The sequence below is a fragment of the Calidris pugnax genome, unplaced genomic scaffold (assembly GCF_001431845.1).
Source record: "Calidris pugnax isolate Ruff unplaced genomic scaffold, ASM143184v1 scaffold51, whole genome shotgun sequence".
NCBI lineage: Eukaryota > Metazoa > Chordata > Aves > Charadriiformes > Scolopacidae > Calidris > Calidris pugnax.
In genome coordinates this window covers 3,395,362-3,422,817 of record NW_015090797.1, presented here as the reverse complement: position 1 = coordinate 3,422,817, position 27,456 = coordinate 3,395,362, and the positions used below count along the sequence as shown (strand labels likewise).

At 42.0% G+C, this 27,456-nt stretch overlaps 1 protein-coding gene across 1 annotated transcript; it reads right to left on the bottom strand.

The window, feature by feature from the left end:
• Positions 1-4,812: 4,812 nt before the first annotated feature.
• Positions 4,813-9,528, bottom strand: RNF125 (ring finger protein 125, E3 ubiquitin protein ligase). Its single transcript, XM_014936894.1, is given in 6 exon segments — positions 4,813-4,929; positions 5,983-6,090; positions 8,371-8,399; positions 8,402-8,466; positions 8,801-8,823; positions 9,367-9,528. Coding segments are annotated over 6 exon segments (504 nt in total).
• Positions 9,529-27,456: the final 17,928 nt, after the last annotated feature.

Below are 27,456 nucleotides of genomic sequence, written 5' to 3'. Positions count from 1 at the left end.
CGATCGCCTACCCGGCCCGCCGGGGGCTGCGATGACACGGCGAGGCGGCCTCACTCACTCCCTCCCTCCGCTCCGCCCTGCCCTGCCCGGGAGGCTACCCCGCTCCGCCTACCGCTCTCCGCCGGCCCCGCCGCCCTCCTGGGGCCAGCCGGCGCCGCGCACCTCCCCTTCCGCGGGCGCCTGGGGCCTGCGGGCGCCGCCGGGAAGGGCCGAGGGCTCGGCGGCGGCTGGGGGAGGGCCCGCTGTGGCGGCAGCCGGTGCCGCCCCTCAGCCGGTGTCCGCCAGGGCTCTAGCCCCGGCCTAGGCCCTACATCGGAGGAAAGCCTTTACCACCGTTCTCTGAGGGGAAATGGGTCCTTCACCTTCATTTTCTCTGCCCCCATAGGTGGATGTTCAGAGGAGCCCACTGGGCTGGGGGAGACCTGTGGTTCACCTGTGCCTTCCAGCCTTTCACACCTCTTTACACTTCAGGCGGTCCCTCAGAGGTGCTTCATGTGATGGGCCCAAGAGGCAGTGCCTTTGCCTTGGTCTGGGCTCCTGGTCTGGAAGGGAGAGAGGGAACTGCAGGCAATGAAGCTGAAGCTCAGGTCTCCCTTGCGTGAGGGGCAAACCAGCCATCCTGTGATTCTGTGAACGATGCCGGCTCTGTTTTCTTATTCAGGATCTAAAAATGCTAGTGTCTTCCTAAGCAAAAGCAGAGACGGCAGAGCAAAGGCCCATGACTGCCCTAAATACCTTATTTTTAAACCACATGGAGGCAAAATGTGAACACCTCCAAGTACCAGGAGATCCGTAACACCAAAGGGAAGCACATCTGAAGCGATGGGCCCAATGTCAGATTTAAGTTGCCTGGGCTGGAATATTTACTGCCTATGCTTCAGGTGGGGAGAAAATCTAGTGGAAAAGTAAGAACTCCCTGGGCATGGATCTCCTGGGAGAGGACAGGTGTGGTATTTGAGGTGTTGCTGCAAGATGTCCTCTTGTAACTGTGGCCATGCTAGCTCAGGAGCTTACTGCTTCTCTGTGCTCATCATTGCTCTGTTAGAGGCTGCTAAGGGTTAGCTGACCTGTTCATGGGCTGGCAAAAAAAGCCCTACTGTTTAAAGTGATTAACTGATTATCTTCTTCCCTGAAATGAAATGAGAAGCCAGGTTGGTAGATCTGAGTAGGCATGACCAACAATGACTGGGGATTGGTGGCAGTAACCTCTTCAACAGTGCAAGTACCGCCGAAGGAAGACACAGAACTACACCTTGGGTGGTAAATAGCCTGCAGAACACTTCTTGTGTAGTTTTGTGTCCGTTAGGACTACACCACAGCTGTGTAGCCAGCTCCAGGTGTGCCCTATCCATGTACATTCAAAGAACGAGTAACAGAAGCCTCAGTTCAGATGTTATCACGCTATCACCTCTATCACCTTCTGTTTCTCACTGGGAGGAAGGCAGCGTGGCCTTCAGCCTCAGCATGCCAGAGGCTGGCAGAGATGGACTTCCACGTCTTTTCAGTCTTCCTGTATGACTTCAGCAAGGCCTCAATTTCTCAATCTGTAAAAAGGGAGCAGTTTTTAATCACTGAATAAGGCTGCTGTGAAGTTAAATTAATTTCTGCAGGTAAAGAGGGTTGCGTCCTTTGAAGGCAGGTGTTAAACAAAAGCAAAGATTTATTCCTAAAGGAACATGATAGGTCCATTTGAACTTTGTTCAGGAGACGGCAGTATTTTTCGATTAGTAGCTTTTGGCAGGGGGAGAAATTGCACAGGTGACCTCAGGGAAGTAAACTTCAGGAAGGTGTGTGTGAAGGCATTCATGCTCTCGCTAACGTTATTGTAAATCTTGATCCTTTAATAAAGCTGTGACCTTGGAGTTGACAACTAGTGTATGCCACGGAGCAATATATAGCACCAGCCTTGTAAATCTTACGTAGTTTTTGCCATTGACATAGAAAACATGTAAAGAGAAATCAGGCAGCTGAAGTTTATGAAACGCATTTATGTGAAGGAAAGCATTTTAAATCAGAGTTTTTTGATGAAATGAAACCAACGGCCCTGCCAGCATTTTATTCCTCGTGATAAAACGTGTTTGTGAAATGAAATCTCAACAGTGAAAACTTGCAGAGCTGCTCATAAGATTTTGACACTTGCAGGGGGCAGCTCCCACACAAGAGGTACATTTGTGATCACCTTTGCGCAGCTGTTGTACAACTTTGTATGACTACTTTTTGTATAGCTCTTATTCCGGTTGCTTTCTTGACAACACTGCTGCTGTTGGAAGAACAGCACATCTTGCCAACGTGAAAAGGACAGGGATTTGTTCTATGGGAGCAATCAAAGATGGATGTGTGCAGAAGGGGAAAGAGAGAAAGCAATGTAACTGCAGGGGGAATGGGAAGTTCTTGAAGCCATAGATCCAATAACTTTTTCCCTATATTTTTTGGCTACTTCTCTTTGGCAGACAAGATTTATTTTTTTTTACTTAAATGTTCCCACAAATTCCACCCTATGGAGCAGCATTGTCATCATTCTGACTGAGGAGATTTCATAGAATCATAGAATGCTTTGGATTGAAAGGAACCTTAAAGTCCATCCAGTTGCACCCCCTGCCATGGGCAGGGACACCTCCCACCAGACCAGGTTGCTCAAAGCCCCACCCAGCCTGGCCTTGAACACCTCCAGGGATGGGGCATCCACGACCTCCCTGGACAATCTGTTCTGGTGTCTCACCACCCTCACTGTAAAGAATTTCTCCCTAATATCTAATCTGAATCTCCCATCTTTCACTTTAAAACTGTTACCCCTCATCCTATCACTATTCCTCCTGATAAGGAGTCCCTCTCCACCTTCCCTGTAGGCCCCCTTTACGTACTGGTAGGCTGCTAGAAGGTCTCCCCAGAGCCTTCTCTTCTCCAGGCTGAACAACCCCAACTCTCTCAGCCTGTCTTCATAGGAGAGGTGCTCCAGCCCTCTGATCATTTTTGTGGCCCTCCACTGGACTCACTCCAACAGGTCCATGTCCTTCTTATGTTGAGGACCCTGGAGCTGGATGCAGTACTCCAAGTGGCATCTCACCAGAGCAGAGCAGAGGGGCAGAATCACCTCCCTGGACCTGCTGGCCACGCTTCTTTAGATGCAGTCCAGGATGCTGTTGGCTTTCTTGGCTGCGAATGCACATTGCTGGCTCATGTTGAGCTCCTTATTCACCAACAGCCCTAAGTCCTTCTCCTCAGGGCTGCTCTCCAGCCATTCTCCTCCCAACCTGTATTTGTGCCTGGGATTGCCATGTTCCAGGTGCAGGACCCTGCACTTGGCCATGTTGAACTTCATGAGGTTTGCACGGGCCCACCTCTCGAGCTTGTCCAGGTCCCTCTGGATGGCATCCCTTCCCTCCAGCATATGGACCTCACCACACGGGACCTGCTGGCCACGCTTCTTTAGATGCAGTCCAGGATGCTGTTGGCTTTCTTGGCTGCGAATGCACATTGCTGGCTCATGTTGAGCTCCTTATTCACCAACAGCCCTAAGTCCTTCTCCTCAGGGCTGCTCTCCAGCCATTCTCCTCCCAACCTGTATTTGTGCCTGGGATTGCCATGTTCCAGGTGCAGGACCCTGCACTTGGCCATGTTGAACTTCATGAGGTTTGCACGGGCCCACCTCTCGAGCTTGTCCAGGTCCCTCTGGATGGCATCCCTTCCCTCCAGCATATGGACCTCACCACACGGCTTGGTGTCATTGGCAAACTTGCTGAGGGTGCACTCTATCCCACTGTCCATGTCTCCGGCAAAGATGTTGAACAGCGCTGGTCCCAGTACTGACCTCTGAGGTCCTCTGAGGAACACCACTTGTCACTGGCTTCCACTTGGACATTGAGCCGTTGATTTCATTCCCAAAGAGAAAGGAAAGCAGCTTTCCCACGTACGTGAAACACTGAATCTTTCTCTTCCCAAAAAGGAGCCACTTTCTGATTCCAAGAAAAACAGTAAAGACCTAAAGTCTATTAGGATTTTCCTTGTTAACACGTTAACCTACATTAGTCACTGTACATGCTTCTATGCATGAACATGAATTTTATTTTTTTACAAATCAACTGCATCTTTGAAAGATACTATATTATAATGTACCTGTAAAAAACCCCATACATACTGGGTTTTAATTTACATCGTAAGAATTCAGGCTAGTTAAAAGATGCTGTTGATCTCTTGAATGATTTTCTATTTTTTTATTATAAACACAATATTCACTTTCTGCTGTCCTTTCAAGATGGCTTTCACTTACTAACTTCGCTAATTTTGAGTCTCATCTTGTACTATAAGTGGAAACTTAGGTGCAGCCTTATGGGGTCAGTCCTGCTGTCCTTGTCAGCAGGCAGTGTGCCTGATACTGTTTGGGGCAGGTGGGGGGTCGTTCCAATGTATTTGGTCCCGTAGCATGTGAAACGCCGTTGTTTGTCATCTGCCTCCAGCACTGAACTGTCATCATCAACACACAGGAGACTGGCCTCCTCCTGGAACGGAGCTGCAAATAGGAGAAGCTGCTGTGGAAGCCAGTGTTCCTGTGTTCTGGACTAGCAGCGAGTTCAGGACCATTGTGTTTTAAGTAGAGAAACTGACAATATTTACTTTTATCCTTACAAAAAAACCCAAACAAACATTTTTTAAATTAAAATGAAATGTAATTTAAAAAAAAAAAAAAAAAACAACAAACAAACTTAAAAGCAAAACAATACTTAAGAAGAAAAAACAAAACAACATTTTTAGGTCCACTCAGGTTACTAACACTCCATTAATTGCAAAAGGCTAAATTTTGATGACTGTGTTTATTTATGGAACATGTTCTTCCACTCTTGCGGTAGTTGTTATGTGACTCACATGCTCATATTCTAAGAATGACCCATCCAGAACTCTTTCAACAAGAACTTCTTCAACAATGTTTATGTCCTGAAAGAAAAAAAAAAAAAAAAAAAAAGATATTATCAAGGTAGTAATTAATGCTTTAGTAGATATAATTTTGAGTGCTTGGGTTACCAGTAAACAAAATACCAGTTTCAGTGGGTTTCCATCCATGTTTAAAGTTTACTGCCTGACTTTCTACTCCTTAGTGGTAAACACTGCAACATAAAGCATGAGAAATCATTATGGAGTTTGAAATAAATGAGAATGTCAAATGCAGAAACCAATTAATTCAGTGATTACGCAAAACGCAACAATGCCAATGCTATGTACTAAAGAGTCCAATTTGGTGATGCATATTATATTACTGTGTATAGAAATAAATACTTATGTCCTAGCTATACTTTATGAAGCTATATATGGGTGATCTATCATTAAAATGCTATCATACATAGGTCTGTTTCTGCCATGTGCATGAGTTATAGGTTCAAATTATTAAGATGGTTCTTCACCCCTGCCCTCCTTGTGGACATAATTTTCTCTAGAGCTTTTGCCCGTTTAAAAAAAAGAAAAAAGTTATATGTCTGTCTTTGGGATTTTGGCTGGATAAGCATGAAATATAAATATAGGAAAGCACTAATTGATATTCTTGAAAAATTATAGCAGCACACTAATGCTTGTGCTGCATTTTCTATTTTACAGCCCACTCAGGCAGCAAACAGCTGCAGCACCTTTCAGAAGTAAGACTTGTATGTATGGCTTGTTGAAACAACTTTTGTTTAAAGTACATAGGTTTTCATTTGACAGTCTCCAAGTCAAGTAAAAACATGAGTTAGACGCATGATACCTGTTAAGAAATGAGGTACCGGAGTACCTTTCCCTTGTCCCACCATTAGACAGCAACAGAACTGAGGACAAAATCCGTAAGTTGGCACCTCTGAGTACCAGACCGTGCTGTTTCTGTACACATGGCAGATACTTTGTGACTTTGTGGTGCAGTTACCTGCTCAGTGCTTTTCATGACTTCTGGATTGTAAAAGGTGTGGAAGAAGATACACATAAAGAAATCAAGTCCAGCAGTTTGCAAATACCATTGCTCACTCTGTAGCCTTCATAATGGAGCGTATGTCTGAGCTGAAGATGTCTTACAAAATTTCTGCTGAAATAGCTTGGGCCTCTCCCAGGTGTTAAACAACAAATTGGACAACGCTATAAAGAAATGGAAGGAAGTATCCAATTTTCATCTTGGAGTTCTTACAGAAGAAATATTATTAGTGTTCAAAAAAAAACCCAGAAATGTGAACTAAGTGGATCTGTTATGGCCAAATGGTGTTCTCTGAGCAAGATGAATACTGCCAGGCACAGTGCACTGTCAGATCAACCGTCAGTTATGCTAATTCCAGCTGTGGAATTCGTGTCTGCAGACATCCCAAGGACTGTCAACCTATACAGATCTCATGGTTAAAATATTCCCCCCTAATGACTACAAGAGAACTGTTATGCAAAAGCATTTGCTTTATCCAATACAAAATTTGTTTATCATCCAAATCCATTTGTTTATCATTCAAATAATAAAGTAATAGCAAATAGTCCACTTGTTTATCATCCAAGCCACTGTTTGGATGAAAAAGTGCTACACGAAACACACAGGGTTTCTCTGGTCATCAATAACAAATTAATTCATCTGTGTGCTTACAATGGTGCCTAAAACGCTTCATTACAATAAAAGCTGAATTACTTCCTGTGGGTTCTCTGTAATATAAAAGTTGCAGTTGCTGCAACGTTTATTTCTTCAAGCAATATCATGAGAACACTGTGTGTATGTTAAAAAGATGATTATCCTGGAATACACCACATGCTAATATGCTATGTGTAGACTAAAACCACCTTTATGACTTGTTCTGGTAATGGACATCATGATACAACACGCCAAAATATCCTATGCCTTTCTTAGAACTAAAAGTCTGATGTGTTTATTCTAAGTTTGAAATAAAACGGTTGAACCAGCTGTGCCAAGTCACTTTTTCAGGTACTCCTGAAATCCTGAAACAGTTGCTCCAAAAGTATTTCAGAATTAAAGGGAAGGGTCAGTGTGTCAGTAGCAAACAACAAAGTGCACGTCTTGGCATGTTCACTCTCTTTGCCTTGTGCTAACGATGTGGTGTCTACAGTTTATAAACCAACAAAAGCATTTATGAAACCACTATGACTTAAAATAACACATTTTCATTTCCCTGCTTATAATTTTTACTTTATTGGTAGGCAAACATAGTTCTGAATATTGTTTTTCACATTAGGTTTCAAAGAAACGTGCAACGGAGGCTGTATAATGCATATTACTCACAAGTCTCTCAGGATCAGTTTGTCTCTGCAACTCTGAATTGAGCGAAGGATTTAATAATTTTCTGTTTTAAGGCTTAATTCTGCCCTACAGCTGCACAATACAGCTATTTATGAATTTGCCCTAAGTGAAAAAATAAGAGCTTATGGACTGATAAGTGTGATAAAAATTATTGACAATTATTTCCATTCACCAAAGTAAATACAGAGTCTAATCTGAAAAATACAAAATTTGGCAAAGTGTTATACATTAAAGCATGAACTCAGACAAAGGTGAACACAGTATACACTCTGAGTGAGTGCTTTCTTTCATTTAGTTGGAGCTTTGGCTCCATGATAGCTTAATATGATCATGGTCAATGTGATGAAAAGTAACCTGCGATGTAAAAGAGAACAGAGCGGGTTTCCCCCATCCCACCAGCTGTGGGAAATGAAAGCCTGGGTTGATTTGTCTACAAGTCCTTCAGTCTCTAACCTCTCCAAAACACCTCTTCCGAGTGTAAAATGCCTTGGCAAATAACGATCAGGGAAGTAAATTACTCTTGTCGAGGTCTGAGTCTACACCCTGTGGACCTCAGTCCGACAAACAGGGTCACAGTAAGACCTTGCAGCCTCCGCGGACCTTCAGAATGAAGCCGTTTCTGTGAAGTTATATTAACTTAAAAAAAAAAAAAAAAAATTAACCCCCCCACTATGACAGACTCCAATATAAGGCCACACAAGCAGTTCTAAAATGATAACCTCAAAACCCAAATGAGAATACACAGCAAATGCTGCACATAAATCTGAGTTAAGGCAGTAGAAATAGCATGTGTGGGATTTAAAAGCAGGCAAGTCACTGAACCTAATAATGCTCATCGTCCTGGCTGTAAGTAGCTCTTCGCTGTATCCTTCGTAAGACTTCCTATACCATTTTCAGTGCTTCTACCAGCGCTCACAATGATAGGAGTGCTAATATTTTAAATGCTATGTGCATATATGCTTGTCTGAGAGAGATGGGGAGAGGGAATGAATATAGGTACATTTTTTCTCCACTGTCAAAACCAAGTAACAATTAATATATTTTCTCTTCGTCTACTATCTCCTATCAGTTATGCTTGCTGGAATTAATCAGTTTAACATGTGAATTCAGTAAAATATGTACATTACGATTGCTCTCCTTTCTGATCTGTGGTGAGACAGTGGTCCATCAGCTCATCCTCATTTACTTCTCACTGGCAATAAGGGCAGGAGTATCCGGGAGTACTACTTAGTTTTCAGTACAGAGTATGGTCTTGTTGCATGGTGGAGACACTGTTTTCAGGTTAGTGCAGTTTTCAAGTGTGTGGGTGGATAAAAAGTCAAGTTTTTCTGATCATCAGAAGAACAGTAACTAATAAGGAGATAGGTCTTCTAAGCAAGCAGCTTGAATAATGTGTCACTTAGGAATTCAAATGGCAAAGAGTATAGGGACTTTAAATTGCATAAATCAAAAAAGCATTTTAGTAATGATGATATCAAAATTGCTTCCAATTGTTAATGGACAAAGCTAAAGCCTGTTGAACTTCAAGACCTCACTCATTCTAGAATTGCTACATGCCTAATTGGTTGGTCTAACACGTCCTGCCCTCAAAGAGAATGAAAGGCACAAAGAATTTGAACTTTTTACATATAACACACATGTATTCTGTAAATATATATATTTTTTTTTCTATATATGCCATATCAATAAGAAAAGCTGTCCGTCTTCTTAACTCAAAACTGTTTCCAAAGAATGGATTATTAGAAGAGAACCAATAACATGTATATTATTATTAGTCTTCATTCTGAAAATAAAATATTTCAAGGAGTTTTGTTTGAAAGTAATATAAACATAATTTTCACCCAAGAAAAATAGCAAAAACTGCTGACTTGTCAAAATACAGTTGTTTCTACAAAACACGGAGCTAAATTCTATCAAAATCATACTAACTACAAGTAAAACACTATTTTGTAGTCATACACGAAAAACCAATTAGCGCCCATTTTAAGTACTATTTGACCATCATAATGCTGGTGGAGTTTCCCTCTTAGACATGGCCTTAAAAAGGTATCTTAATAGTGTTAGTTGTTGTGCATGGATACATCTCTGGAATTGTTTAGTAATTAGCGTTCAAGGTTGCAAACCTGTGTTTCACATTCTGTGCAGTATTGGCATGTGCTCTCAATTTTCTTGGCATTATCAGTAGCTGGAATTCCTTCAGAAGGAAGATAAGCGCGGCCGTAAGGGCATGTACACGCATTGTTCTTTGAACTTGCAGAAATACAGGAATGACAGTATCCGTACATAGAAAGAAACAAAACCAAAGGTGGTAATTCCCCCAAAACATGCTTCAGATAAGGCAGGGTATATAAAAAAAAGAATGAAAATTTTGCACAACGTGAGATCCCTGGTGTTACACCACAGGATATTTGTTCTTCTCAGGATGTACTGTTAAGAAGATGGTGGGTATTGTTTCTGCAGCACTACTTGTGTTAAGCAGAGTAGTAAAAAAGGACAAGCTGAGCATCCTATCCTGGTAGCACTGAAACGTATGTGACTGTGAAGACTCGTTTCAGAGCAGAAGCAAGGAACCCATCCCCAGTGGGGGGATGTGGGCCAGCAAAGCCTGCACTCCATCATTCCAAAACTTGCCATCACAGAAAAGATTATTTCTTTTTGGTAGTGTACCTTCCTGTAAGTCTTCCTAAGCTCATAAACAGAAGAACGCCCTATGCTGCTCCTATGACGGACAAGAATCCAGGTTGTTAAGATGAGGTAATTTCCCCTGCACACGACAAAGTCAGGAGTTGGAGAAGGACACCCTGAGGTTTGAGCAACAGTCGCAGGGGAAGTGTCAGGCTGTTGTGTGATCAGCAGTTTGCTGACCTGCCCATCACAGGGTTTGGGCTGGGTAAAGGCATGCCTACCTCTGGGAGCATCTTACCCACTTCACTTCTCTGGTTTTAGGAACAAAACCAGATTGGGTTAGCAGTTACTCTAGCTGCTTTTGAAAGCTTTTTTTTGGTTACGGATATGACAGATAAGCTTTGGTGAATTTGCTTCACTATCTGAGCACCCTTGCAAAGCCCCAGTGCTAATGGGATAGGAGACATCCGTCCTGTCCTTTGCATTAGATTATGGCTCCCCATCATTGAGATAGGGATCTGAAGGGTCTCAGTGGAGTGATAGCCTGAGGCAGCAAGAAGGACACTGACTGCCGGCCCCTCTGGCTTCAGAGGAGCTAGAAGGAGCTGCTGTGCCAGACTGCAACCCGCAGTGAGCACATGGATGGCTCTGGGTGTGGGCAGACAGCAGGCATAAGGGTGAGGAGGTGGCAAAAGTCCTTGCTCCTCTACCATAAATCTGCACTTGTGCCCCTCTGCTAAGTGCCACAGCCCTGCAGCAGGAGCAGCAGGAGCAAACTTGTGTCTGCAGCCCAGCTGCATGAATGCAAAATTTCACTTAAATAAACTGCTGAATTTGCACCGAAACAGTTAAGGAGCAGGAACATCTTCCTTTTTTGCCAGTTCCGCTTGGAGATTTAAACGCAGTAGCTTCCAGAAGAGAGCAACCTAAAACCATAGATCACTGTGGCCCTGATGAGCAGATGACTGAAACCAGCGAGTACCAGTGGCCATGCTGTGCCAATTTAGGATGTTGCTACTCACACCCTCCTGTGCTGCCCCTTTGTTGAATCATAGAATCATTTAGGTTGGAAAACACCCTTAAGATCACCAAGTCCAACCATAAACCAAACGCTACCCACCCCTGTTTCTGTCTCCTCTCCCAACCCTCCAGCCCAGCAGAAGGTATCATGTGCTTATCTCTCTAAAACTTCTCAGTTTGGCATTTTAGTGCAAATCCACCCGCTTTCCCAGTTGCTAAAACACTACCCTATGCACCACAGCTGCTAAGTCACAAATCCGCATCGCCCCCACCAACTCCGATATGTAGGTAGCAACTCCAGCAGAGGAATGGAGTTGGAAGCTGAGGTAAAACCTTCTTAAGCCACTGTGAAACAACTTGCCAAACTTGCCAGTGCACTCTGCAACAGCATTTCTGACATACTTAACAGCCTCCGATCGATCTATGGGAGGATTTCAGATGTAATCTCTTCTCTGTAAGCCTTTTTCATATCTGGCTCCACGGAGCCACATAAAATACGATCAAAGCCTGAGTCAGACAGAAGGTGGTATTTTGCAGTTACTTCACAGAAGTATAAATGATTACACAAAGTGCAAAGAGAGTACAGCCAAGACCCAACACGCTCCCTGTCCAAGGATAAACTCTGAATTGTTGTACACAGCTTGCCCTCAGGCAGGTTTTAATTTAAGATTATTCCTGTACTTTAAGACAGGGTTGAAAAGGTTTCTTTGTTTGCCTGAGGAACAGAAGAGTCTTCTATAAATAACCCTGTGCAAGGTTCACACGTGCTGTCTGAAAGCTTTCCCCCTTTCATGTCACAAAATATAAAATCAGATTACCCTTTGCCAGTTTGTTAGCCCTCCCTCTAAAATTGTCAGTAGCCAGAAAAAAGGGTAATATAAAGGATACAAGGGTTGGCAAAGAGCAACTAAACCCATGCATTATGCACAAATAGTCTGTCCTTATTAGTCAGTGATTTATTCTATTGATTATAAAAACAATTTGCAAGAATTTCAGGTTCAACAGCAAAAACCCTTCCACCTTTAACCCAATTTATCACTCTGCTTTATTTGCTCAGTCTGTACCTAAACAGGTAAAACAAATAAACAAACTGAACTTTAAATGGTTCAGGTAGGTGAAATAAAACCAGAGCATCTCAGGATATTAACCCTTAAAATTGCTAAAGCCCTACTCCCCTTCTGCTTAGCCTCCAAGCACTTGCCTCAAGTCTCTGGTTAGAGGCTGCACAACACTTCTCCAATCCCACAAACGCTAATATATTACTTCTTGAAGACACTAAATGTGCTGTAAACAGTTGTATTTTTGGATGTACATACAGGCGTATGTCTCACCTCGGGAGCACATCATTTTCCAGGACCTGTGACCTGGAATAAATAATAAAAACAAGCCTCACTATGTGAATAGCAGAAAAGGTCTTTCAGGTCCCTTCCAATTCTAACCATTCTATGATTCTATTTTTTAATAGAATCGTAGATTCTATTAAATAGAATAGGTGCAGCTACTTGTCTGGATTATTGTTGAGAAGGAACTCTGCAAAGTTGCCTATGGTTTCTGAGGCCAACAAGTTGCCCTGGAAACTAAGAATGGGCTCAAAAACATGCTAAGAAGCCTTTTATCCCTTTTTTTTTTTTTCCCCCCCTTTCTGTCTTTTTTTTGTTTTTTTATTCTTTCCAAAATTAGTCCCCAACACTGGCTTAAGCCATACTTTTGACTGCTGTTATCACTAGGAGGATGCCTGTGCCAGGTGCCACATATGTAAAGGGAGCCACTAGCAGATTGGTGAGAGGCTGATTTTTCTTGACGTGTTCTCTCACATCACAGATCCCTGTGCATAAACCTTCTCTGCCCGTAGTGGAAATGACTGCTGAAGCCAAGGGAGAATCCTGGAAGGAGTTGAACTTGTACAAGCATGACACGGTGGGTGGCCATAATGCAGCTGTGAAAGCAACCTACCAAAGCAACTGTTGGGTTATTTTTCCTTTTGATGAATAGAAATAAAAGCAGATTTCTTCTAGGTGTCCCCAGGTATGTGAACACCTGAAGAACAAAGGTAGTATTCCCACTTTTTCCTGCAAGTACCAGAAACTTTATGATACATTTGGTAATGCACATAACTGAATTGGGATCTGTCCAGGTTTTTCTCATTTGGCTAAAAGTTGTATCTGCTCTATTAGGTACAGTTGGAACAGCTTTCAATATCTTTTGGGCACTGCATTTTTTATTATGACAGATTATGACTTTTTTTCTGTAATAATGAGGAAATTTGAATATAGAATCGGAAAAACCTATATCTGGGCATGTCTCCATATATGTATATATTCTCCAGCATCCAATGTATTTTCTGTAACTTAATATTTTTACAGAAGCAAAGTCAAGTATGACCCACTTTTGAGTAAGAAATAAAAAGGGAAATGCAGTAGATTTGGCAGCTCCAAGATGAAAGCATCAGCAAGTTTGGTACCTTTCAGTTTGTATCTGGCCTGCAGTAAAACTAGTAATCTCCTGTCAAAGTGATTTGCTTGGAAATTTCCATCACAGATGTGGTTTAGGAGGAAGATATCACCATTTTCTGGGCCCGAACTCTGCAGTGATGATTATCTCATATAAACCGCTTTTGCAGTCATGTTATTAACTTGCCAAATCAAATATGTAATGACAACAGGAGGACAGCGATATTTCCTGTGCTTGCTATTTACTCTATGCTACCTCACTGATGCATAATAAAAGCAGTTCTAAGAAGAATTATGTCTCATCTTAGGTAAAACCCACAGAAATCAGGACAGCGGTATGCATTGTTACAGAAACTGCAAGTCTGTTCCAGCATATGTGAAATCTTGTCAGTCAGAATCAAGTCACCGAATTTCCTCTGTCAGCTGTGGGTTTTCTTTAGTATCAAACAAATCACGAGGAAAATAGTAATACTATGCCACTGGCTGAACTCTAATTTTGCCTATTGCTGGGTTACATTTGGTGTCACTTGTTTAAGATTTAGATCTGAATTATACCCAAATTGAATTTCTTTGCATGTCATTGCATTAGTAATATAATGTGATAAAATGTCATTAGCCACTGTAAGACAATTAAGTGTAAAGGTTATACAAGGAAATCAATCAGGGACTAAAAGTGTAGGGTTTTTTTTCTGGTAATTCACACACATTTAAAATCTGACAAGGTAAGTATGAATAATGTATGAAAAACATTAAATCATGAAGGATAAAAGTAAAATGCTTTTAAAAAAGGCATAGAAAACACAAATAAGCCCTTAAATCCATGTCAATAATATGTGAAAATAAAAATGGCATTGCCATCCTTGACGTATGGAGAATGGAATTCTCACGAAGACAGCAGCAAAAATGCATTGAAATTTTAGGAATTACTGACAATGATTTTCCAGTACCAAGTAGGTGACACACACACAGACACAGCCATGGTGGGCAAAGGTTATACAAGGAAATCAATCAGGGACTAAAAGTGTAGGTTTTTTTTTCTGGTAATTCACACACATTTAAAATCTGACAAGGTAAGTATGAATAATGTATGAAAAACATTAAATCATGAAGGATAAAAGTAAAATGCTTTTAAAAAAGGCATAGAAAACACAAATAAGCCCTTAAATCCATGTCAATAATATGTGAAAATAAAAATGGCATTGCCATCCCTGACATATGGAGAATGGAATTCTCACGAAGACAGCAGCAAAACTGCATTAGAAATTTTAGGAATTACTGACAATAATTTTCCAAGTACCAAGTAGGTGACACACACACAGACCCGGCCATGGTGGGAAGGGCTGGAACAATCACAGAACTGGAAGCTTGCGGGCTCAAATGGGGAGATCGGTGCTCATAACCAATTACATCAAATAGGGGCAGACAGAGTCCAGGCTCAGCCAAGATCTGTGACATGCGCACCTCTTTGTGGCTGAGTTGGCATTTACAGACTTGTATGTATTTACTTGGATACACACATACAGATAAATGATCTACATCTGCCTGATTAGTTTCCTAGAAAAAAAATAGTTAAGAAATAAGAAAATCTGAGAATGCATTAGAGAAACTTAACAATATTAATGAAAATCAAGGTGTCTATCAGAAAACTTCATGGTAAGTGTTCCACAATATTTTAAATATTAAAATGAACCATTTTATTAAAACCTCTTTCTGGAAAAGGAAGGAAAACCAGTAGTTAGAAATAGATAGCAATCACAAACGTGTCAATAAAAATTACCAAATGAAGCCAAAGAAAATTCAAGCCTAGTAAAACTAGGGAAAATAGAAGGAAATCTATAGTTTAAACAAAAGAAGGTAAAAGAGCAGCTAAGGCTGCTGGATTGATAGGAGAATGGTAATGGTGCAAAGGAACGTTCAACAGTTAGCTAGAGTGTTTGGGAAGGAGAAAAAGCATGTGTTTATATCTAATCAGGGTACTGGATAATTCATGTAATTATGACAATGTAATTATTAAGCCACAGTAATTAGGAATAGTTATTCTAAAAGGAAGGCAGAGAAAACTTTCACCCAATAATCTAGAAGAGTTGGCTGAGGAGCTTTCTGCCTTGCTGTTAATTATTGTTAATAATTCTGAGCATACAATGGAAGTCCTCCAATGCTGGACTCAAATGACATGGTTGACCTCATCAGTTATAAAATGTAAAAGATGAAGTTGAGTCAATAAAAGTATATTGATGCTCACTAACATGGTTTTAGAAATTGGACTTGGCAAGCTGAACTCAGACTGTACTAAAAAATATAATTGTGTTTTGTAACTGGGATGATGTAATACACTTCTGCAGGGTATTTAACTTAGTTTTTCATGGCCTTCAAACTAAAATAAATTAGCATTATATATTATCAATAAGGTACACAGGAAATAAGAAATACTGTATGACATCTTACAAAGTAGCAACAAAAACATACATACCTGACCTTAGGTAGTATTTTTATGAATAATCTGGAAACAAATACAAAACCACCAAGTGACTGTTATTTGCAGATGCCAAAAGCACAGATGAAGTGATAAATCATGATGGCGATGGACATCGCACAGTGCGATCTGGATTCCAGGGTAAATTGGATCCATTCAAAGAAAGTGAATCCTAAAAAGTTGAGTGCAATCTCATATATCTAGGGGAAAAAAATGTGTATTATACTTCTCGTAGAGTAACTAGCAGCTGAACATAACCGAGCAGCAGGAGAAGCAGCGTGTACTTCCCTGGTAGCACTGCTGTCAATGAAGGCAGATGACTTCTGAGGGGGATAACGACAGTAGAAGTTGAAAGTGAGGATATTTATTGCATGCAGAACAAGTGAAGGAACCTCTGCTTAGTGTGACTTGCCTAAATATTTTTTTTCTTAATCAAGAGAGAGGATTAAACCCTTCAGCTTAGTTGTAGTTGATCTGAGTGCTGTGCACTTTTTACCCAGTTTTGATAGAAATAGCTGCAGTACGCCACTGTTGAAGTAGGGCAAAGCTGGGCATTTATTGATTTATATCAGAGAGCTTGGAGTACTCAGACATAAAATTTCAATATTTGTCAGGTCTTTATTTCCTATTTTTGAGGGCTTTGAGCATCATTCAACTAAGTATTCTGGAGAGTCACAAAACTTTAAGGGGCTTGTTAGCTCTGGAGTGACAGCGATGCTCATTCATGTGTTTTTAGACTCCAAGAGGTTAAACAATGTCATCAGTTTCTCATTGTATCAATAAATCTGTCTGGCAGCACCTGCCCTTGCTAGAACCTTCACCCAATGACAGAGCTGCTCTATTGAGACTTCCCCAGTCTTCTCCAGTTCCTTACCCAGAAATGGTCCCAGCCCCATCTGTGAGCACTGGGCTGCTGTGGCTGCTCCAAAAGCCCATGCAGAGCCCCCCCAGCACCCGCTGCAGAGGCATCCCCAGGGGCTGGGCGACCAGGCGTCCTCACCCAGAACTCCTCACAGGGAGGGTGTCCTTGGTGTTGGTCATTGGGGCAGACCCAAGGAAAGAGAGAGAAATATCACATGAGAAGGCTCTAGCAGGCAGTAGGTCAGAGAGACTGAGCTCAGCCTGCTGGCTGGTTTTAATAGCTCTGCTGACAACAGCGAGGTCTACCAAGGCCATGATGTTTAGAGAACACAGTCTTTGTTGAAGGGATGTAAGCATAACCTTGAGAGAGAAGAGCTTGGAACATCGTGACGTGATAAAACTTCTTGGCCCTTAATGTGGCCTCACCTACCCTTCGATCAAGGCATTGCATGCTTCAGACAGCCCGTGCCCACAGATAATCTGCACAAAACGGCATTAGGGTGATGGGGATAATCGAAGGGGGTGAGATGCAGGGTGACGGTTCCCAAGCAGAGGCTCTGGGATACCTTTTCCCTTGGTGTAACCCCAAAGTGCCTATAACGACCACTGCTGCTGAACCGCACAACATGTCCCCACCCACACAGAAACCAGAGTTTTACAACTGAAAATACATGCTGAAGTACAAAAGCAGATGTTTGTTGACTGGCCTAAAAAGAGCACACCGAGACGCCTTTCCGCCTTGTTCCCTCTCCTAATTAAAAATGCTAAGGTTGTCGAGGACTTCCTTGTATGAATTTCCTGTCATTTATGCAAGTCAAAAAGAGTCAAGTATTTCCTACTCCCAAGAGGGAGACACTAGAGCATGCACGTATGTCAGGCAGCGGTGCTGTTGCCTTGAAATGTGAATTTCCATTTCAGTCAGCGTTGTTACACGATGACCCTTCATCTATTTACCTGATTTTAATGAAACTATTATAAGAGGAAGCAATCTCTGACAATGATATTATTCGGTATAGCTTTCCAAAACCTTAACATCTTAACCTTTGTTAGACTGAGTCATAAGATTAAGTAATTGGGTAAAGTTAATTGAAGTAGACACATGCCTGATGACAGCGTGTGTTGCCATGAAGCTGGTTTTAGAAAATCATGGTGTAATCTCTAACTTCTGCTTGTGAGGAACTATGGAGTTCCCCTAGAGAAAACCCTTGTGAATTCAGCTAAAGAGATAAACCATATAAGCACAGACATTTTTAATTGTTAGCATTTTAAGAGAAGGCTTAAAATATTTTTGCTAATTTATGAAATTGATTTTAACTTGGCAATGTCATGCTTTTGGTGTGTAATTTATGCTGTAATGTGAAATACCTTTCTGAATTAAATGCAATTACTAAATGTAAAAATTTAAGCAGGAGGTTTGGAAGTGGTTGGAAAGTTTGGACTTCATCTTGCCATGGCTGGTACAGGACACAAGACGTGGAAGAAAAAGAGATTATGTCCTGTGGTCATGGCTTTCCAGTTTGGGAGCCAGCACTGTCAGACTCAATATGACACACGTGTGTTGCCATGAAGCTGGTTTTAGAAAATCATGGTGTAATCTCTAACTTCTGCTTGTGAGGAACTATGGAGTTCCCCTAGAGAAAACCCTTGTGAATTCAGCTAAAATATGCAAGTCAAAAAGAGTCAAGTATTTCCTGCTCCCAAGAGGGAGACACTAGAGCGTGCACGTATGTCAGGCAGCGGTGCCGTTGCCTTGAAATGTGAGTTTCCATTTCAGTCAGCGTCGTTACATGATGACCCTTCATCTATTTACCTGATTCTAATGAAACTATTTTAAAAGGAAGCAATCTCTGACAATGATATTATTCGGTATAGCTTTCCAAAACCTTAACGTCTTAACCTTTGTTAGAGCGAGTCATAAAATTAAGTAATTGGGTAAGGTCAATTGAAGTAGACACATGCCTGATAACAGCATGTGTTGCCATGAAGCTGGTTTTAGAAAATCATGGTGTAATCTCTAACTTCTGCTTGTGAGGAACTATGGAGTTCCCCTAGAGAAAACCCTTGTGAATTCAGCTAAAAAGATAAACCATATAAGCACAGACATTTTTAATTGTTAGCATTTTAAGAGAAGGCTTAAAATATTTTTGCTAATTTATGAAATGGATTTTAACTTGGCAATGTCATGCTTTTGGTGTGTAATTTATGCTGTAATGTGAAATACCTTTCTGAATTAAATGCAATTACTAAATGTAAAAATTTAAGCAAGCTGTTTGGAAGTGGTTGGAAAGTTTGGACTTCACCTTGCCATGGGGGGTACAGGACACAAGACATGGAAGAAAAAAAGAGATTATGTCCTGTGCTCATGGCTTTCCAGTTTGGGAGCCAGCACTGTCAGACTCAATATGACACACTCCTTTTCCTTCCTCCGTTTCCCAAACAACAAAAATATAATCATCCATTTTATTCCAGTTCCTAGCAGGGAGGAATATTTTCTCTTGTGTTGGTGTTGTGCTGTCTGGAAGCACAAGTTGAAGTGGAGCGCTCCAACTCTGTCTCCCCTTTGCCCCCATCTCTTCCCAAGTTATCCCTACAAATACTAGAGGAACTTTCACGTCTTGTGCACGAAATCCAGTGACTCCTGATATAACTCAGATCAGAATCAGTTCCCTTATGCTTCAAATGATAATGCAGCAATTTAGAAGTGAATAATATTGCAGAATAAAATAGTATTTCTTACATTTGGCTGGAATACTTAAAGCAGAATAATAAATTTCAATAGATAAAATTACATCTTTGTTTCCCTGCTGTCAGCCCTTCCTTCACCTCACCATTACCAAGGAAGAAGGTCTGGTGCTTTCAGTGCAGACACTAGTAGATGATTGAAATTACCCCCAAAATGGAGCTGAGAGAAGGTAATATGTGGCTATGTCTACATTAGCAAGTAATGTGTCCTAAGAGGAGTGGGTTTTGTAGACTGGAACAGGTGATGCTTTTTGGCTTGTGGACTGGACTGCCGTTAGCAGTTTGAGTGCAGCAGTTGTGTCCACTGAAAGCATTTCAATGTTCAGTTCCATTTAAACCCATTCCTTCATTCCAGTTCCTAGCAGGGAGGAATATTTTCTCTTGTGTTGGTGTTGTGCTGTCTGGAAGCACAAGTTGAAGTGGAGCGCTCCAACTCTGTCTCCCCTTTGCCCCCATCTCTTCCCAAGTTATCCCTACAAATACTAGAGGAACTTTCACGTCTTGTGCACGAAATCCAGTGACTCCTGATATAACTCAGATCAGAATCAGTTCCCTTATGCTTCAAATGATAATGCAGCAATTTAGAAGTGAATAATATTGCAGAATAAAATAGTATTTCTTACATTTGGCTGGAATACTTAAAGCAGAATAATAAATTTCAATAGATAAAATTACATCTTTGTTTCCCTGCTGTCAGCCCTTCCTTCACCTCACCATTACCAAGGAAGAAGGTCTGGTGCTTTCAGTGCAGACACTAGTAGATGATTGAAATTACCCCCAAAATGGAGCTGAGAGAAGGTAATACGTGGCTATGTCTACATTAGCAAGTAGTGTGTCCTAAGAGGAGTGGATTTTGTAGACTGGAACAGGTGATGCTTTTTGGCTTGTGGACTGGACTGCCGTTAGCAGATTGAGTGCAGCAGTTGTGGCCATTGAAAGCATTTCAATGTTCAGTTCCATTGAAACCCATTCCTTCTTATGAACCCAAAGTGCACTGAGCAAGAGTGGTTCTCATCCAAACCAAAATAGTGCCAAAATTATATCCTGCACATTGCCTCTGCAGGTCCAGTTCACACCACCTGAGGAACATTTCATCAACTCCAGGGTGGCTTCCTGGATGGCTGAGGTCACTCACAGCCCAGGCTGGTCTCATCTCCTGCCTGGAGTCATGGCCCCTGTTTGTGCAGCTTTGGCCAAGCGGTAAACTGGACCACTTCTTAAAAATAGGGTTAATTCTCAGGTGTGTGAGTTCATTGCTCCAGGTGGTTATGTGTCCAGCCCAGAAAGACTTAGGGAGGTACTAAGTGGTAGCACAAAGTGGACAGCCATTGAGGAGGGTGGAACAGATTTTTTTTTATTGTCTGGAAATGAGGCTTAAGTTGCCTTCAATTACTTGTGAAACTGCTCCATAAGCAGACATTCACGTGATGGCTCCCAAGATAAATAGAAACACTCAGAGGTTATTTTAATTGATGATTTTATTCAGCAGTCACTAGAGTTGAGAGAATTATTAAACTGAAAAAACCTCATAGATTTTACATGCTATTTCGATTGTTTCATCTTTCCCTAAACTCTTCAAACTCACAGAATGAAAGGAACATGTAGCTTGAAGAAATCTTTTCCAACAGAATTTTTGATTGTGCCATTACTAAAGAAATATTTCTTGAGCACCGTTTCTCTTTCACTTTTCTCTTACTCTTCAATTTTTCGGCCAACTGTGATAATTTATAGTCACGGAGACTCTAAACAGGGTACTTTCTAGGAATACTGCAAATTTTATTCATTAGAACCTGAATTATGAAATATTGGTTTGGAAATATGAGTTCTCACAGCTTTTTGCACACAACAAGGACAATTTAAAAAAATTCCTTCTATTCAATCAGCCTGTGGTGTGATAGATGAATTGCATCTACTTGATGATTTTGACTGTTAAATGCCAGCAAGCTTGAGATGGACTTTCTATGGCTATTCAGTTGTTTCTAATCCATTGAAATACCTTTTGCAGTGAAAATCTGCACTGTTCATTCAAAGATCGAATTTCTTTAAATGATGGGGAAAAGTTTATTTAGTCTTTTTACTTTGTTTGCTCTCTTAAATGTGCTAAATCTGTTTGTGTTCCACAGACAGAGAGGCAATTCCAATCATACAAAAGACAGGAAATCTCAGATTGATTTTATCCCCTGGAGTAATATCTGATGAACAATGGAAACCCCTGATGTTATCATCCCAAGGAATGTTATTATTATTGTATGACTTTGCACTTCGTAGCACTTTTTATTTATGTAACTAAAAACCTAGGAAAAATATTCTTTGTGAGCCAGGAAAATATTGATCGCGAAGTGAGAATCTACTGTTTGGCTCATTTTTGTCTTCTCCTTCTGTGTCCAAGAGTAATTACTTAAATGTGTTGAAAAGCAAAAGAAAAAATCCAAACCATGTGATGTCATGCTCAGCAAATAAAGCTGGGGGAAGAAGGAGGAAGGGGGGGATGTTTCTAGGGGTGGTGTTTGTCTTCCCAAGTAACCGTTACGTGTGGTGGAGCCCCATTCTGTGTCCAAGAGTAATTACTTAAATGTGTTGAAAAGCAAAAGAAAAAATCCAAACCATGTGATGTCATGCTCAGCAAATAAAGCTGGGGGAAGAAGGAGGAAGGGGGGGATGTTTCTAGTGGTGGTGTTTGTCTTCCCAAGTAACCGTTACGTGTGGTGGAGCCCCACTTTCCTGGAGAAGGCTGACCACCTGCCTGCCGATGGGAAGCAGGGAATAAATTCCTTGTTTTGCTTTGCTTGTGCAGGTGGCTTTTGCTCTACCTATTAAACTGTCTTTATCTCAACCCACAAGTTTTCTCACTTTTACCCTGCTCATTCTCCTCCCCATCTTAATGGGGGAAGTAACCCTAAGTTTTGTGGTGAGTGGAACCAAGGTTACAGGTGCTGAGTTTGGCCCCACTTCCTTTCCTTCCGTTCTACTTCTCTCCCTCTTGTTAAGTTTGGCCCCACTTCCTTTCCTTCCGTTCTTTTCTTCTACTTCTCTCCCTCTTGTTTTGTGCAGGCCCCATATTTATATGAAAACCTGACATTGATTCTTATGGATTCTTTTTAGATTTGCATCTGTTAATAAAAAGAGGCTCTTATCTTAAAAGCCTTGGGGCAATACCAGCACAGAATAAAAGATTGCTGTTAACCCTGGGCTGAGTCAGGGGAGTGGTAGATGGGTGCTTCTATGGGGAACAAAAGAGAGGTTCTAGAGAACCATGACCTTAGAAATCCCACCCAGAGCAGGGTCATCAAGAGCTACCAGCTCTTTTCAGCTCGCTCTAGGTACCAGGAGTTCACAGGAAGCTGTATTATCATGCCTGCAAGGAGAGCTGCATGACCACAAATTCCCATCCCATGCCCATCAAAGGCATGGAGTTGGCAGGGAGGGTGTCCAATTGACTCAATTGACTGGAAGAGCTGGAGATTGACCATCTGCTGCCATCTACTCCTCTTTATGTCCCACCCTGAGGCATGGCAGGGTAAACTTTAATGTTTAACCCTTGCAGCTGCACATCTGACCTTCTGTTTCATTCAGTGTGTATGTGAGTCAGAGGCATTTGGTACATATGGGCTTGGTAAATACTTGAGGTCCCTGGCACATTCTTACTGACTGGCTGTGTAAAATCTTCCTTCAGAATTGATTTTTTTCCCCTTGTCTTTTGGAGAAACGTGAGTTGATTCAGCACAGGATGAGTTGTTCTTTCTCCTGTCCATGTTTGTTGTTTTCTGTTTGTCCTGCAAGGCACAGGAGCTCTTCAAGAGCTCTTCCTGATCTGTTGAAGGCAGTGAAACTCCGAGAGCTACTTGTGCCTGGCAGACTGCAGGGACCACAGCCTCAGACATCACCACCTCACTCTGGCAGCAATTCATCCACCACAGCGGTGACACTGGCACAGAACATCTGACACCAAGGACCACATTGTCCAGGAGGCTTGTGATGGCCATATGCAAATCCAAAAGCTGAGAAATCAGGTTCCCGGATTCCCCTTGAGGAATTACTGCGTGGCAGCAGCTAACTGGCTCTAAATCTACACTGGTACCTCACTTGCAATGATTTGTTTATCAGTGTGGTTTATTAAAAGAAAAACCCAAGCAACCAACTCACTCCCACCCCCCACTTCCCCCCAGTATGTACCTTCTTGCGTGAGTTTAGCCTTAAAATCCCTGGAGTGAACCGCTGTGCAGAATGTCCCTTCTGTGACTCTGCAGAAGCTTGAACTGAGCAAAAACTCAAATGTGCCCTTGAAGTTTGCAGGGAGCTGGGAGTCCGTGACGTAAACTTTAAAGGGTCCAGTTTAACCTGTAATGAACTTAGAAGGAAACAGACATGTTCCATATTTCAGTAACTGCAAATGAAAGCATTGGATTCAACTTGGGTTTGCAGCATTTGCAATTCTGTATTCTTTTTCCTCTTAAACCTACACAATAATACAAATACTATTTTATTAGCATGTGAAAAAAAACCTTTTCAAACAAATTTCCTCAGCAGCAGCTCAGCTCAGCAGAAAGCTCCTGCTGCCTGTCACGGTGAGCTGCACAAAGGAATCACAGAAATTCTCAGTTCAGGGAGCTTCCAGCCCAAGCAGCAGCACTCCCGGCAGCAGCAAGAAAGCAGCAGAGGGGTAAAGGATAAGCAATTTCAAGTCCAAATTTTACAATCATGTTCTGTTTTATTACAATCAAAACAGTGGACATATTTCTCTGCCTCAGTGATGTTTCAAGACGTGGACATATTTCTCTGCCTCAGTGATGTTTTTGTTCTGGTCTATTCAAGATGCTTTCTTACTATTTGTTCTCTTTTTCTATTCCCTCTGACCGGGCCTCCCCTGTCCTACCCCATCTCTACACCTACTACACAATCTCACTTCTGTTCACCTGCTGTTTCCTTCGATCCATCTCTTCCTCTGGAAAATACAGTATTTTCAGTTACATAATTCAGATGGCTAAAGCATGGATTCCTGACTTTTAATTATCCCATTGTACTTCTGTCCATTATCTCTCCTATCTATTTGCACACTGTCAGACTCTGAAAGCAAGATTTTGTGCACGCATTGCCAAGCTTGGGAATGATACAAGAAATTAGCGATATTCTATTCCTTCTAATGTGCTTTCTGCCTTGTAAATAAAGATAATGTCATTTGAATCCTCTTTGACGGCACTATTTTTAGCAACAGATCTGGGATACTGTGTTCATTGAAGATGGGGTTGTTTATCCCTCCTTTGTAGGGCAGGCAAGTCAGAGGCTGCATCAAAGGTTCTCTGCCACGGGGAAAACACTACACAGCCCACAAGGCAGCAGAACTGTGTGACACTCGTGTGACAGCACCAGTCCTTGGGACAGTGTCCTACGGGGAGAGAACTGCCTCAAGAGAAATTCTACGGACCAAATTCCTAATACTGGGTAAAAAGAAAATGGGTACAACACGTTTTCACACACAGAGAATAAATTTTGAGCACACAAATGCAGGTTTAGAATGCAGAGCTGATCTGATTAAAAAAAAACAAACCAACCATGCAATTACAATAAAAATGAACAATTTCTCACTCTGTAATGGCTACAGAATATTGCTAATAGCCGCATAAAATTTGAATCTCTGCCAGAAATTTGAATCAAAAATTGAATCTCTGCCAGAAAGACATAATAGTGGTCAGAATTTCAAAATAATTTTTAATGTCAAGTCATGTGTGAACAGGATCGGGACTTCTTCTGATCCACTTCAGTTTACCAGATGTAATTCCTGTACTGTTCAGAGGTAATGGATTACGAGGGATGGAGGAGAAGCACCGTTCTTCCACAGTGCCCATGTGGAGGTCATGCTTTAAAGTATTTGTGAAAATATTATTTTGGAACAGCTCTGGGGAATTTCCACATGTGGATAAGCTGTAAATATTTGCAGGATGTTGGCCTTCACCTTGTTCTAAAAATCTGTAAAAGCCAAAATATTTTTTTCTGCAATATTTAGTAGCTTTTGGATAACATTACCAGGACTCAGTCCTGAGAACATGAGTTGTATGGCTATTAGTTTTTTTCTTACTGCCTACATTGAATTAATAACTAATTTTTCATTTGCAGAGGAAGTTGCTGACCCAACTGATGTAGACAAATGAGTTAACACTAATTTCCAAATTACTGAATTTGTTAGAGAAGACAATTAGATATTATTTTCCCGAGTTTTATTTGGTTTTCAACTAGGATGTATTAATTCTGTAATATCAAGTTCAAAAATAACCTCATCTTCCTTTTGCTTTTTTTTCGAAAGGTTCTTATACACGAAGATTTACCATGGAAATTAGTTGCACATAAAGAGTACTTTTGGCAGTGGGAGAAATAATGAGGCTTGGCTTCTTATGCCTCTGTAAATCATGCATCTGAAAAACGATGTGTGATCTCCTATTTAAAATAAGTGGTAATACCATCTCTGCCCCTGACATTTGCATTTAGAAAGGAGTGATCTCATGTTTTAAGTCTTCCCTCAGAATAAACTCTCCCTCTTGTACTTACCCTGGCACACTTCAGTAATTCATAAAAAACTTCCTGCTTCTGACAGCCCTGCCAAATATTCAGAAATTGGCTAATGATTTCCAAACCTTACTGTTGAATTCATGCTCTATTATAATCTTGGTAAGCCTTGATTTCCAAAGACATAGGGGCTTTTCTGTGATGTTTACAAGCCCTGTCCTAAGGACTATCCCTGCCAGTGTGTTAAAACCCACCCCTACTACCATACTCTATATTTGTAAAGAACATACAAAAATCACTCATCCTGATCCTGATGTCACTGATCATCACTGTTGTATTCCTCCCATTTAATTTACTTACTCAGGTTACACATGTAAAAGCGGGACTTTATATATAATAGAATGCATTAACAGGCGAATATAAAAAATTATGTTATTTGGCATCACTTTCCTTAAATGCATGCAACTGAGCAGCAATAGGTCCACCAGAGAAACCCTAAACAACTCTTTAAGGATTCTGGTTTTTTGGTTGTGGGTTTTTTTATTATTATTATTTTAATTCTTTCTTGGATATATATTGAAGCTCCAGAACTGAACTCCCTTATGAAGAAAGGCTGAGAGAGCTGGGACTCTTTATTCTGGAGAAAAGAAGGCTGAGGGGAGACCTTATCAATGCCTATAAGCACCTAAAGGGAGGGTTGAAGGAAGAGGGAGCCAGACTCTTTTCAGTGGTTTCCAGTGAGAGGAGGAGGGGCAACGGGCACAAGTTGGGACATAGGAGATTCCACTCAAATATGAGAAAAAACTTCTTCACAGTCCGGGTGACAGAGCCCTGGAACAGGCTGCCCAGGGAGGTTTTGGAGTCCCCTTCTTTGGAGATTTTCAGGATGCAGTCCTGAGTAACATGCTCCAGCTCTAGGCAATGCTGCTTCAGCAGGGGAGTTGGACTAGATGATCTCCATGGTCCCTTCCAACTCTAAAAAATTCAGTGAAATTCAGTGAAACTGGGGCTTTTAGGGGTTAATAGCTCCGCAAAACCCAGGGTGATCCAACTCTCCCCTCCTCTACCACCTCGTTTAATAAGCGGTGCCTCCGCCGGACGCAGAGCCGGCCCCGGCTGCCCAGCCAGTGGGGAGGACGTGGCGGGTGTGCAGGCGGCCGTGAGGCCAGCGGCCTGCTCGGCGGGTACCCCCGGGGGCTGAGCGCCGAGCCCCGAGCCCCGGCGTGGGCAGAGGGAGGGCAGCGGCAGGGAGCCGAGCCCCCACACCATCCCCGGGCCTGCCGCAAACCACCCTCCGGGCGGCAGGGCGACCCCCGCGCCGGGCGCTGGCCGCCTCATCCAGGTGAAGGCCGTTGGGGACTGTTGGTGACAGTTCCGCGCGCCCGCTCCCCCGGAACGCACCAACTGCCCGCGAACGGGGAGGGGGGAGAGAGGGTAGTACAAGACGCACTACACACACCCACCCCCGCCCGGCCACCGTCGCCTCCCCCTTCTCGGCCGCTTCCGCCCCGCCCCGGCTCCGCCCCTTGTCGGCCAATCACATG